The following is a 15411-nucleotide window of genomic DNA, read 5'->3' as shown; positions in this document are numbered from 1 at the left end:
TATCTTAACACATACACACGGAGAAAGTTGTTTTTACTCCTTCAAATGAGCATCTAGGGTAAACTAGCAAATCAAGGAGATGCAAGTACGAAGCAGATTGTGAGAGACATGTCTGCCACATGCAGTTGAGAACGCATTGCCCGATTCAAAACTCATGGCTGTAAAAGTCAGCCACTCCCTCAGAAATACTTAATCATCCTAGCATGTCTCTTTGAGTCTTTTTTGTTACCTCTACTATCTAGATTTGAGAACAGCTACTTTGCATATCTTTTGAATTCTCTGGTGTTTATATAACAGCCATATTATACCTTAAATGTATCTTCACTCTTGGGATTAAACAGCTGCTGTTTCCCAGATCCCAAAAGAATAGGACCAGAAGTTTTGTTTTCTCCATAAGCATAAAGGAATACTGTTGCTGTTGTGCCAGCTGTTTCAAAATCCCCAGTGACCACAGTTATCTTCCACTCTCCTTCTGTAAAGTAAAAAAAAATATAAATAAAAAAAATAAAAATGCTTTTAAAAATGTTGCTTATACAAAGCAGTTTGCTTGAAAGATATAAATGGAATCATAATTTGGTCGAAAGACTGTGACTCTAAGGTACCTAAAAGGTAATGATGTCAGGAGAGGAAATAGAGGATTGGCCAAATACTACATCATTCAAACTCATCTTAAGTGAGTTATGGATCAAGAACTGAGGAGGCTTACAGTGCACTAAAGCCAGAAATAGGAACACAGAGCTAAGTGAGATTTCTAGTGATAACCCTGGGGACCAACACAGGAGAAGACCACCATCTGGAATTTGGATTATGACAACAGTATAACCAAGAAATGTGACAGGAAAAATGTCAAAGCATCCCAATTAAGTACAATTTCCTCTCATTTTAGGTTGATGTGATTCGTAACAGAGTCCTGTTTGGCTGGATGGGGGCATGATATTGAAATCAGCATGAGAAACAACAAGGTTTTTCAGAAAATTCTGAACTGGATTAGGACTCATTAGAAAATTATTTTATATAAGGCTCCCTGACACTAAAACATAATTTCTGTTCCCATACAATATACACAAGTTATTTAAATATTCAAAAGCAGCTTAATATAAATCTTATTTTAAAAAAGAACAATTCATAATTGTAAAATGCATTTCTACATCTGAAAAGATGGGATTGCATGCTTCTCCACCCGTCATTGATTGCAGCTTTTGTCTGTGTGAAATTCCACACAGCGACTTAAATTCATTCTGTTCAAGGAAAACAACAAATGAAATACCAGCCCACAGTCATCTTATAAATAAATGCCATAGCATACACTGCAGTTTTCTTAGTGGAAAGCTGTCTGGTAATGACTGCATGATTTAAATCTGTTGTCTGACAGAAGTATTTATCTTGGGCCAGCCTCATTATCTCTCAGTAATCTGCCCCACAGAAATTGAACTGGAGAAAGAGGCTTGATTTCCTGTTTTCCAAGTCTTTAGAGGTCTGGCTGATGTCTGGTTTGGGAAGGTGACAGAATTTTAAATGCACACAACTACACAGCTGGGAATTCAGAAAGCAGCAACAACTCATTTGTTCTGTCCAATCAAACCTGGCCCCAGACTGAGGGAAGGAAGCGTACCCCTGTACTCTGCTCTGACCAGACCCCACCTGGAGTACTGCATCCAGCTCTGGGCTCTCCCAGAGCCAGATGCAGCAAAAGAAGGATGTGGACCTGTTGAAACAGGCTCAGAGAAGGGCCATGAAAATGATTAGGGACTGGAATTCCTCTCTTGTGACAAAGGGTTGTTGCTCATCTTGGAGAAGAGAAGGTTCCAGGCCAGCATACCTTACTGACAGCCTTTCAATATGTTAAGGGGTTTAAAAGAAAAGCAAAGGCTTTTCACAAGGACATGTAGTGATGTCAGGGGGGAATGGTTTTAGTGAAAGAGAGTAGATTTAGATAAGACATGAAGAATATAATTTTTTTTACTGTAAGGATTGTAAGACATTGGAGCAGGTTGCCCAAATAAGTTGTGGATGTCCTGTCTCTGGGAGTGTTTGAAGCCAGGTTGGATGGGCCTTTGAGAAACTTGGTCTAGTTGAAGATGTCCCTATCAATGTCAGGGGCTGTAATAGATATCTTTAAAGATTTTTTCCAACCCAAACTATTCTACAATTCCATAAAGGAAGTGAACCATCCAATTTTCATTAAGAATTGTCAGACTCCAGCTTGTTAGAAATTCTTTTGTGCCTCTGAAAATCTCCATCTTCACAACTTTCTCTATAGACTCACTTTCTTGATAAAAGAACCATGGCACCAGAAAACAAAAGTATAAATATCAATTAGAAGAGTGAAAAGGCTCTATATTGTGGAAAAAGAGCATAAGGCAAAGGCTCCCTGCCCCATAGAAAGAGCTTGTTTATAGAAAACTCAGCCTTTTCAATTTTCAAACAATATATTGTTAGTTTCCTAAAGACAAAGTTCCTTTGAACCATTTGACTGGAAAATAAGGACAATTCCATTTACAAGAGCTTATGAAGAATGGTGCAGACAAAGGGTAAAATATGACCCACTACTCCTCCTAAAATTTCAAATATCATTCAGAAACAAAAACTCATTTTAAAGTAGGTTAATGTATTTTCTTTTTGACATGTTCATTGATTAATTGGGCCTCAAGTGGTTTTGATGGCCCTTTCTATTGTACTACCTTCTCAAAGCCTGTCTTTTGTTAAGCAATGGGGTTCTGAAATGATGCAGTTGCTACTATTGAGGCTGTATTTTCTAGCTGGTTCAGCTCCTACCTCCCAAGTATAAGCTTGTTATCTGTAAATTATTCTGCACTACTACCTCTCTGAAGGTAAATTAGAGAATCAAATTTCCCCAAAAAACATCATCAAGAAGAGTTCTGTTTTGAACTCCTCTGTATTGACTTTGAGGCTTGTTCCTCTTTTCTGGAAGTAGAGAAGACTTGTGTTTGAAAGACAATATGGGTATAGGAAAAGAGTCCTTAAATTTCTAATCTCTCTGATGCCAGAAATCCTTATTGCATTGCATTGCATGCTTTCAAATAGAAAAGGGAAACAGTAAGAATTACAAAAACACAATTCTTGTTGGCATAAAAAGCTGGGTTGTTCTGATGAGGTAGAGTACCAATAGCTCCTTAATGATCGAAGAGGAGCACACTTTGAGAGGAAAAGAATATAGATAAAGGTGTTGAGCCATAACTTTTAGCATACATAGAAGAAAGATGCAACCTATCTCCTGCGGTTCTGGGGACATCAGAATGCTATCTTACCACAGATGGCTGTCTAGACTTTTATTTTTTTTTATTTTCTATATTATTAGAAATATTACAATACACTGGAAAGTTCTGCTTCCTAGAAAAATAGCTCTGCTTTTTTTCAATATAAGTGATACAGAAAAGAAATGCAATATATTTAAAAATTTATGGGGAAAAAAAGGAAAGTGAACAAGCTCTCAGGTCAACCACTAAACCAGGAATTGGAGCAACCTCTCTAGGTGCAGGATACACAATTTCAAGTCTCTTTGCCACTGATCCATGTTTTACCAAGTGTCCCAAACCAGAGGCTATTTGTTGCATACACTTTTGACTGCCTTACTCTGATTGAGACTTTTGCACAGCTTAAATGACACAGCCCAGAGACTCAGCTGTAGGTGCAGAAAGGACTAAGCAGACCAATTTGGATTCTGGAAAGGAGGATCTCTCAGGGCAGGGAGATGCAAAAGCGAGGTGTGCGAAGCAGATAAAGCACAAAGAGTGATGAACAGAGAGCAAATTACTGCCTGTTGAAAAAAGCATAGAAAACAAGGACAAAGATACTTCTGACTCAGAAGAAAGCCTATAACAGTGTGGATTTTAATAAATTTTCTAAAACAACTGGGCAAAAATTTTATCAACAACAACTTGCAATACGAACAAGGTTTAGGACAAATTATTTGGTTCTTCATGGATATTCTGACTGATAAAACAGATTTTGAATAACCATTTTTAAACTTTCTCACAATGTCTCCTAGATCATTGTTCAACCTACAGCATGAAGCACTTCTCACAGCTGAGAAATTCTAATGTGTTATTAAGAAATTAAATTTAATCTGCTCTGGTTACCAGGACAGAAAAGTCAACCTGAACAAATATGAAATCACAAGTAAAACAGAAAGTGAAAATCTATTGTTGAGAACAAAACTATATAAAGGCCTGGAAAAAGAATCATGTTTTAAAATGCTAACTATAAAAATCTGAAATTAACATAGATCACCAATAAGTACTAGAAAAACAGGAATTTTTCGAAGAAGCAGAAAGAAAAATAGCATTATGGAAAGAAAAATGACGGAATTAAAAGGGAGCATAAACAAATTTATTTATTTTTTAAATTAAAATGTGAAGTTCAGAGTTTACTGAAATGTTCAAATAGTGTGCTATAATTAATGTTTTAAAATAAATACAAATGGCAACAAATGTGTAAAGCAATTAGTTCTGAAGCAGAAACAGTCTTCATTAAAATCAGAAAACAAGAGCAGCATTTACCATTTGCTTCTTGCATTTTCAGCTGCTGATTTTTTTCAAACTCTGCCAAAAAGCAAAAAAAAAAAAAAAAAATCCATTAATAAAGGATTTATCTTTTAACATTATAGAAAAGATTTGAAAAAAGTGATCAAAAAGACATTCAGTTTTTCTAGTCAATACAAGAAAATTCTTTCTCATTCTTTCCCTCATTAGTTTCTCACTATCACCTATAGCAATTATATAAACTGTGTTTCTCTCCCAGAAATATAGCAAAGCAAGCTACAAAATTGTTAACTCTGATATTTACAGTGCAAAATCTGCCCAGATTTCTTCAGAGGAAAAGGATTACTAATGACAGTTCTTACTTTCATAAAGTTACAATAAATCTTACCTTGAGGGTACAGCTCAATTTCTGAATGGATTATACCTTGAGACATAAATGGAAGCCACCTAAGAATAAGAAAGAACATAAGAAAGCAGTAGGAATCAATTTTTATTTATATTACCAAATAACTGAATGGTCCATGTCCGATTTTCATACTGAATACACCTAACAGCAAAGGGTCTCTACTCCTAAAATTTTAGTATTTGATTTATGTTAAAGTAGGAATTATTTGACTCAATGAAGAAACTTCTTTTGTGCAAAAGTAAGAGGTATAGAGGTGTAAGATGTATGCAGGTGATGCACTTGTATCAGCTTAAGAGACTCATATGGCACTACTGTACTTGTTTCTATAGCTTAACAGAGGAATATAGCACAGAACATTTTTTTTTCAGTACTGTGGATTGAGATGCAAGTATAATTTGTATGTATCTATTGCATTTCTTAAAACTACAGTTCAGTGTTAAAAAAAAAGATAGAGCCAAACACTTCTCTTTCTTATTCCTCCTATAAACTGAGGACAGGTAAATGAATCTAAAAGAGGACAAATAAAGGAAAGCATTCTTAAGGTTTCCTAGTAATGTTGCTCTAGGCTATGTATAGTTTTGAAAACTTTTCATTCAGAATATGGATTACCAACACTTTTATTTCCTCTGCCTTGGTAAAAAAATCAGCTCTTTTTTTTACCAGAAAAGAAATGCAACAATCTTCTGGGCTGTAGTCTTTATTTCCTCAGTCCACTTCCATGGACTCTCCAGGAATGACCTAAATCATTCAGTCTCCTATGAAGCCTGTTGGGATTCCATTACAAGCTGGGCAAGGAAAGTCCAGAGCAACTTACAAATGTTCCTATTTTTTGTCTTTAAAACATTACTTGGCCAATTCATATATGAGCTGATCCCTAAGAAATAAATTTTCTCATACTAAATTACTTATTTCTATCACTTCTGTTAAAAACTGATGGCACAGGTATCTTCTGAAATCCCAGATGCTAAAAGGTATCAGTAACTAGTAAATACTGTATAGCTGAAACCGAGTAGAAACTATTAGACATTCAGAAACTAATATCAGGTTTTCAAGACAGATAAAATGCTTATGCTCCTTTGGCTAAATGAGAACAAACAGAACCTTTTTCATGTCCTAGATCAGAAAATAGCTATGTAAAATAAAATAAATATGAGGCTGAAGATTACTGAATTAGATTTCTGAAAAGCAAAAACCTCCCTCCTTGAATAGAGCACATTTTGGCAAACATAGAAGCTACACCTGATCCCCACCATGGACTTATTTTAATCCCTTTTCAGCGGAAGGGTTTCCTTATAGAGAAGTTAGACATTAAACCAGAAACACTTGTTTCTTTTAACACTCTCTATCATAGAATAATAAACATCTGGTGTTAGTTATTACAGAATTAATACAGAAAAGTGCCCTGCCTAAACCATGCTGCTCACTGAGATAGCTATGACACAAAGAAAATTTCACCTATATTTATTTAGAAAGGTAGAAAATACAGCCAGCACCAGCAGCTGGTCCACATCCAAATCTACTCAGAGAAATCCTCAGTCTTTTACTACTATTTATAAGCATCTTACTGGCTGAAAAAAAAATTCTCAGATTTAGAGACTCAATCAAGGTGAGAAAACATCTTTATTCCTGTTTTTGAGGAAGTGACACAAAGAATTGCAAGAAGCTTCCAAGGTTATGGAACATATTCATTAAAATCCTGACAAAATAACTAGGCAACATGCATTAATTAAACATGATTAATTAAATATTATTTATTCTACTGCCTTGTCACAGAGTCATATTGTCTCTCTTCAGTTTCTTTATTTTACTTGACTCATGCATATACCCACAAGAGAGACTGTAAACTGAAAACTCCAAACATGGGATTACCACATTTTTCTAAAATATGCAAAATCAAGTATTTGTCTATTGACTTTTAAGATGCTCATTTAATAACTGAAACAGAACATCTGCAAAATAGTTCTGGGAATCATATTTGCCTGGCCATGCTGTAAAGAGAGTGAAATGCTAGTTTTGGATGGAAAATCTGGTTTTTTTTCCCATTTAGAAATACACTTAATTTAGAACATTTCAGGTGCTTTATTTTTCCTTCATGAAAGGTAAATCACCCTCACAGCACTGAGCTGTACTACTTATCCTGTAGGATAAGGCTGTACTCTAAAATCTAGGAACACAGACTCAATATAAGTGTTCAAACTTTGCTACAGACCATACAGAACATTAATTCAAGCAATCTGTTCTGGAACAACACATTTTGTGGATTCTATAAAACTGTGAAATAATAAAAAATGTCTTTGCCTGAAAAACTCACATTTAATGCATGGATTGACATAATACTTTTAGTGATACACATTGAAAAATATTTAATATTGTTGTAAAAACTACCTTTCACAATTGAAAACATATTCTGAGTTGTTCTCAGCTTCTCTGACAATGACTTTATCACAATACCAATGTTGGGACTTGGTACTGGCCTCACAGCGCAACAGCACCTTCTGCAGCTTCCCAAGAGATACAGCTTCCACTTCAAAAACACTGACCTGGAAGAGAGAGGAGACAGTACTCTGCAATTTGCTACCAATAAGGCAGTCCAAAAACTGAAGTGTGTTAAAAGCCTGATCAACTCCCACAAAGTACAAAGATTTCAATCGGTTTTAACGACAGCTGGCCTGTATTCAGAGAGTTTGGATCTGAAGAGTTCAACTCTTTTGATGAAGTGTCAAAGTAAATAAGAAAACACAGTCAAAATCAGGATGCAGTAATAATCTCAAATAAATTGGGCTTTTACAGCCATCATCCAAAATGCTGCACACAACCCTTTAGCACTGTTTCAAAACCTTGCCATTTACATTTCTCTAGGTAAGAAAAACATAAAGCTGTTATTTCCTTTGTTGATATTACATTAAAACAGACCTTCTCATCATTTTCTTTTTTTGGTTTCACCTCCTCTACTTACATTTTGTTCTACTGAAAGAAACTGAAATCTGACATGCCATTTTCCCCTTGTTATTCATCTAGGCTTGTGCTTATAGTTGGAAAAGATTGTTTTCATAGAAGCATGAAGCTGATCAGGTTCAGGTTGATAATTTTCTGTCCCTGGAAAAAGCATACAGCTTTCTGTCTCTAAACGTAATGGTCCAGATCATTCTTCTCAGTAAAAAGAAAATGAAGGAAAGAAATACACTGGAAAATTCATATCTGTAAAGCTCTCAGTCCTCAGAAAATGGCAGAATTGAGACTGCCTGTGCAAGATTACTTATCCCTTGTGTATTGATAATATATGATCACAAGCTATTCTCTCTGAAAGATTCCTGCCTCAAAGTGTGCTCAGGAGGATGACAGATTTTCAGTATCTCTTTTTATCTTCATTATCTTTATGACTCTATGCATTATTTACTGCAACTACCCAAAGAGCTCAGTGAAACAGAACTGATTTCCCCAGTGATTTCACCTTTGCACATCTCCCATAGCACCCTGGTTTGCTGCAACTGCTTAATCTCTTTCTTGAAAGACCATCTGCATAATATTTCAATTTACCTACATAGTTAAAGCACAGAGTTTACTGCCAAAAGCTGTCAAAGATGCAAAGTGGTGTGGGTGCTCAGCTGAGAAACAGAGGGGTTAATTTACTGAAATATTTAGCATTTCAAAGAGCTTACTAGGTGCAGAGCAGAATTCTATTTGAACTCAGTTACAGCTATGGTTGTTCAGAAAAGTTAAACTGGTTATGCAGCAACACATAAGCATGAAAAACGTGGTCACTCAGGAAAGTTTTATTTTAAGCAATTTGCCTAATATAATGCAGAATGTCAGGGCAGGGATGAAATCAAGTTGTTAAGTCAGCATTCCACTATCCCTATATAAATGATGTATCCCAGTCCCTGCTCTGCTGCTCCAAACAATCTACTGTCTTATTCACCCATTTCCATAACAAAGTGCACTTTGAACCATTCCCCTTAGCCCCAGAGTAAATAATATGCTGAATTGACTATCAATCAGGCTAAAATAATGCCCCCCAGAAAATTCCACTTAAATTCTACATTTTAATTTGAATAGAACTTTATCTCTCATACATTAGTAACATCATAACATATATATATTTTAGAACAGTATAGATTATTTTAAAGTTTCCCAGTAGGTTATGGCTAGCTTTAGCACTTTAGGTACTGCTTTTCATTTTGCAATTAAGTGTTCTAGCAGCTTGATACCACTGGTTACACATACAAGTGTTAATCCTCAATAGATCACAAAGGAAGAAACATGCTCAAAAGAAGGTCACAAGAAGACTAGTGGCAGAGTTTACATTAAATTCAGTAGTTCCTGAAATTCAATCATACTGCTGAAAATCAAGATGATATATATTTTACTTTTGGAAGAGCTTGAAGGTAATAAACTGAGACAAAAATTACTTTAAGTCTCTCCTGTATTAATCACAATACTTTACTATTAAACATTAAAAGAAATACAAAACAAACAGACCTACTAAGATCTGAAATCATGGAACAATTTCTGTATACTCATTTGAAGACAGCTGTAACTCATCATACTTTAAAAGGAAATATTTTAAATTCATAGGCAGCTTTTCTCACCATCTGAGTGTAGGCCCTCATATAATTTCCCTTTTCCTGCCTATGTTTTCACTCATCATATTAATTCCTGGGTGAGTAGAAGTATATTTTCCTTAGTTCTTAAAAGTTATTTGGATAAATTTATGTGGTTTGTTTTATTATTGTTATTATTAGGAACCTGTATAAACCATATACAGTTACTTAGCTATATTCATAAGGCTAAAAAAATTGCTTTTCAGACTTACCATTCCTCTCTGAAATGTCACTGGTACACCAGTTTTATGCAGAAGTCTTAGACCAGAATCCCCTCTTTTTCCATAGATACACAAATAAACTGCAGAATCTGTACCAGCTTGCTCCAAGTCACCAGTGTGGACATAAACATGATATAAAACAACTTCCAAAAATAACCAAAAGAAAAAAATGCAAGTTATGTGTAATCACAAGTAATTTTACTCACTATTATACCTTAATGATGACTGTAAGTCTGATATGCAATTAATTTTCTGGAAGATACTCTCCAGAAATCAGTCAAACTATTTGCTTTTAAGATTTCTAGGATCACAATTTGGTTGGCATTAATACTGAAAACCAGGTAACCAATATATAAATAACTGTACACACATACTTGGATAGATAGGTTTTCCAGCTTCCACTACTGGAAGTTCACACAGAAATTCTCTATCATCACGATTCTTTGATAACCACGTGTTTGCTGGAAAATTCACTGTTTTCTTGCTCTTTAGATGCTGCAATATCACCTGAAGGAGAAGCAATTTCAACTGTGACTCAGTTCCAGTGCTTTGCCTCTCAACAGCAAAACATATTATTTTTTTATTTTTTTTTCCTATCTCAGAAAACAGTAACACAATCAGTAAATATGACATACAAAATTGCAGTGTGAAAATATTTTTATTTTGGCCACTACTGTGCAACAAACAAATCTGTAATTGAAATTTGTGGGTTTGCCGTTTGAAATGTCACCAAGTCTGGTTTCAGTGAGTAAACCACCTCTATGTAACACCGCCTGGAGGACTGAAGACTGAAAACCTTCTGGTAGATGCTGTTACATGACACCGAGCTTTTGTAAGATGTAGAAAGATGGACACAAATTTTTTATTTTAGGATGAAAACCGGATGAAACTCATCATCTACATCCTTCTGAAATTTGACAATTAGAGGATACAATGGAATCTTAAATCAGTTTATATTATGTTAGGCTCTTCTACAGCAAAACAAAAAGCAACCTGTGTACCAGCACCATCTATATATTCTTAAAATGGTTAGAATTCCAATTTCTAGAGTTATTTGCTGCTGTACAGTAAGATAGCTTCCTTGTTTACTATAATTACAGCACTCTTTATTTTCTTTTATGAAAGCAGTTTTTGTAGGTCTTGAATTACAATACTTATTACAGGGTTTTTCCAGAGGTTTTGACTAGAAAAAGGACATCATAAATTATCTTTCTGCAGTTGTGGTTTTGAGTGTGCATATAATATGCATAAGCCTTGCAAACAAAATTATAACAACAATTACTCACATCCAAATTCTAACACTTAGGGGATCAGGGCAATAGATGTCTTTATCTGACTTTTCCAATAAAATATTATTTAAAGTAAAATGAACACTGCTTGCAACACCAAAACATGTATTTATTTATTCTAACATGAAATACTTAGGCAGCACTGATTCCTAATCTCTAATATTTATTGGCAGAGCCCCCCCTGCTGATTCACAATAGTTGCATGTATTAACTACTTTTTCAGAAAAACACAGCTTTCAACATGATTCATTTCTTGATGTGAAATGAAGTTTTTGAAATCCCTGGCTTACCCTATGAAATTTGGAACAAAATGTTAAAGAAAGATTTTCTAATCATCAGGCTGGAAAGTGAGATTCCTGCAATCATTTGAGCAACTAAAATATTTATACTCACATTCAGTTTTACTACAGTTAAAACCTCTGGGTTAATGTAAAATCCAATATTATTTCCTACTTCTGATTGTCTAAATCAAGCTGTTTAAGATTACTCAAATGAAAAAGAATAAACTTGTCTCCTTTACAAATTCAGTATAAGAAACGGACAAAGAATTCTTATTCCAGCTCTGATATAAATTTTACATGAGTGTTAGTGTTAGCAAGCATTTAGAGCAAATTTAGTATGGTGAAAATCCCTAAATATCAAAAGAAAAACAGAATTAAAACAAAACAAAAAAGAATTAATTCACCAAATAATAATAAAAAAAAAAGGCAGCTTTCTTTTCACTGAAAATATTCATAATTATGAGGAATGGTGGGGCCTATTATAACTTACTTAGTTTACCTTTCAGAAAATTTTTTTCATTCCTAGCAAATTGTTGTCATGGAATGATTGCTGCTCCATCATTTTCAACTTTTCAGAGATGGAATTTAAAGCTGGAATCTCCCTAACACACACTGAAGAGTACAGAAATACCAAAAAGTATGGCAAATTTTCAGAATGCAAAACTTGGTCAAACACATCATTACAATAAAATTGCTGTCTGAAGGAATTAGGAGTAATTGCAAAATAATCCTGCATATTTTCATCCCTTAGGAGATGAACTATATCAGTGTTCTTGTCATCTCTAAAGCAATCTAAGAATACAAATCAGTAAGAACTTATCCAAACCAGCATTTACTGATTCATAAACCTATGTCTTTATGAAAAGATGGGCCTTTAGTTCATGTAAAAATTAATGAAATGGGAACAAAATCACCATAAAAGTCTCACCCTTTGTAAATTCCACTCAGGTTGTTCATTTGGTAATCCATCAAGTTCAATTCTTATCTTGTAGATATTCCCAATGTTGTTCATTTTAACCTGAATAAAGTCAGAACAGTACAATACATTACTACATAAAATTACGCCTTTATCTTTTCAATTGATTCTAAATTTATCTGAACCATTGTAGTATCTGAGTGCTCAGGAACAAAACATGATATTTGATTGCAGATTTGAAGTTACAGAATTCAAAGAGAACACTGCTTCTGTTTTGATTAAGCAGATTACTGTATGAGCCCCAGGCTGACCAGATTACAGCCTAGTGGAATCACATTTCTTGCCAGGAGAAGATTTGGCAGGTATTTGAACTCTTTCAAGTTCCAGGAGTAAAAAAAGTTGGTGAGGGTTGTTCATAAGAGCAATGAGCAATACAAAATTACATCCTCTGACTACGAGTCACAAATCTTTCATAATTCTGCACAGTTAGATGACCATAAACCCTAATATGTCAACATGAAGGATATGAAATTTTGAAGACCTTAAAAAATAGTTCCCAAAACCTGACAGAACATCTGCAAAACTTCAGAAGTCACTGATGCTATCTTTGCCTTCTGACTATGATTTGCATTCATTTGCACTTTCAAGCATTATGTGTGCTCTTACTTATAAAAACTATTCTATGCAACCTATCTTCAAAACTTTAAATGAACCCTCACTTATCTAGGGTTCATCTAAAGTTTAACCACTATTTAAAGCAAGCATAAATAATTTTAGGTCATATGTAATGTATCTTTAGGAAAGGAAGAGTAAATGTGTTATTATGCTATTTCTCAAATAATAATTGTGCTCATAAAAGGTTGGTAACAGTCTATTCCTTTCCACCATTCACATCCAAAAAGCTATTTCAATTGTACAAAAATTATTTTTGTACTTTTTTTGTATCATTTTTCTCTTAGAAACACCTACTAGTATATTATCCATTCATACTTTACCTTCATTAACAAAAGCGCTCTTCTCACTTCAGACGCCAGAATTACCTCATTTCCTGTATCAGCTTTTGTATCTTTTTGCAAGAAAATTTTATGTTATAGTCACAGCATTGCCACGCTTTAGTTAAAGAAAAAACTTTTACTCTGGATTTCCTGAACACTGAAATACAGATTGAATGGTTGTTTGAGACAGAATCTGTGGCTTTCACACATGTTATTTGTATTGGCATAGTTGTTACATCAACCTGAATTCCATTAACCAAATAAATGTGAACACCAGGCTTGCAACACTGATGTGACAATTTAGTTTCTTTCTTTTCCATTGGCTTAAGAAAATAGTTTTGCTTTGCTCTGCTGAGTGATATCCTTGCTTATGCTGCATAATATTCCCCTCTAAGAGTAGTTCTACTGGAGGTAACCTGGAGACTTTGGGATTAATGCAGCAGTAAAGTATGGGAATATATTCAGCTTGAATGCAGAACAAAACCACTGTGGTCTTTCCCCCCATTTCACAAACGAACTAACCTACTTCTCAAGTAATATGGGATATGGTCTTCACATTCACAGAGCTGGTGTTCTCTGCACATACAGGGCTACTGTGTCTATTCTGTTTATTCCAATAAATCCCTCTTCAGACATTTAGTTAACAAAGAAAAAAGGTTGCACATAATTTCATGTATCAACACAAAACAAAATGTAGTAGACTAAGTCAGAATGCAAGGGTGTTTTCTACCTAAAACAATCATAGGTCTTCCAGAAGAAATGCTCTGGTAGTCTTCATTTTTCTCATGCACCATCTCCAGAATGATTAAACAGGCAATGAAAACTCACATGGGTAAGGTAAGAAAGAGAAGGCCACGTATGAATGGCTTTCAATTCTTAAGTTGATTCTACTCAAATTTTTCATAGTTGCACTTGTTACTGATAAATGAAAGCTTAAAGAGCTTCTAACTGATTCCTAATTTCTGGATTATTACAGCCTTTCAGAAGCCACTTTCTTCCTAAAACTCCTGTCCAGAGCTATGATTAAACTGATTGCTTTAAAAATAAAATTTGGTATCCTCTGTTCTACAATACATCAGTGAAAACACAAATGTTCAAAGACAGAAATGGTAAGAAGAAGGTATAACATTTTTTTTATGTCTTAAATTCCTATTGTCATTTCAAGACCTATCCTGTTAAACAAGTACAGGATAAAGTTTAAAGTGAAAAGGAGGAGAAGGAGCTCTTACTCATTGGCTTTTCCTTTGTAGATTTATCCACTGCAGACTAAAGAGCCAAAAGCACTTCAGTGGCATTTGCTGTTTCATGCCTGAAAGCAATAGTGTCAATGTTATGTAAAAAACCCTAGTAGTAGCCCCAGGTGCTGAGAAAAAGATCCTGCTCTCTCACAAGATCAATATCTGCAGCACACAGCCATAAAGGGCCATATCCATTGTAGAGAAGAAAAACTGGTCCATCTCTTCTGAACATATGGATTAACTTTGCAAACATGCCATTATCCAACATCACTTATAAATTATTTACTGATTAGGAGAACAGGATTCCCTGTGGATCATAATCTATAGCCTATATGCTTAGAAAATTAACATTATGGTAGGTTATCTCCCTGCCTATGCCCTATTCATAGACAGTATTATTATTATTATTAATATCATTGACAGTAGCAATCTTGGATTGTGCTAAAATTGCATTAGAAGGGTTCATGAGTCCAGAAAAAAATCATGAAACATATAACTTGTGCTTAACTACTGAAGACAACAGTGTTAGATGCATCTCAGACAGAGATTTAAGAAAAACAGAAATCTTAGCTCCTTTGGTAATTTCCTCTCAGCCTACCTGGACATAATTGTCTTATTAAAATAGAGGTGGGGTTATTCTTAAATAAAGGCAGAAACCCTGCATTTTCACAACATGGTAGCACATAGATTTCATTGGACTTTTAGTTATTCCACAGGTAAACATTTCTGGAATTTTGGTCACTTATAATATGGCAGCTCTAAAATGGGTTTTTTTCTTTAATTGAGCAACTTCCATAGCATACATTTTATAGTATGGTTTGAAAACTGTATGCTGGAAAATTTAATTGCTAAAGATCCCTAAACAATATGCAAGTCTTTTATCAGACATGGTTTGTTTCAGAATGAATAGTTTTTAACGCTAGTCTCAAATCAATAGCCTTAAAGAAATCAATTTACTTCTG

General features: G+C 34.6%; 1 protein-coding gene across 1 annotated transcript in view; it reads right to left on the bottom strand.

Moving 5' to 3' along the window:
- Positions 1–15411, bottom strand: part of RP1 (RP1 axonemal microtubule associated) — a 161297-nt gene that overhangs the window by 104786 nt on the left and 41100 nt on the right. The window contains exons 19-24 of the mRNA XM_058831135.1: positions 12229–12318; positions 10105–10237; positions 9722–9873; positions 7294–7448; positions 4891–4949; positions 309–472 (exon numbers count right to left, since the gene is read on the bottom strand). Coding sequence (XP_058687118.1) covers positions 309–472; positions 4891–4949; positions 7294–7448; positions 9722–9873; positions 10105–10237; positions 12229–12318 — 753 coding nt within the window. The remainder of the gene's footprint in view (positions 1–308; positions 473–4890; positions 4950–7293; positions 7449–9721; positions 9874–10104; positions 10238–12228; positions 12319–15411) is intronic.

Source organism: Poecile atricapillus, chromosome 2, assembly GCF_030490865.1.
Source record: "Poecile atricapillus isolate bPoeAtr1 chromosome 2, bPoeAtr1.hap1, whole genome shotgun sequence".
Lineage (NCBI taxonomy): Eukaryota > Metazoa > Chordata > Aves > Passeriformes > Paridae > Poecile > Poecile atricapillus.
The sequence above is the reverse complement of the archived record's forward strand: the minus strand, read 5'-3'. Positions and strand labels throughout refer to the sequence as shown.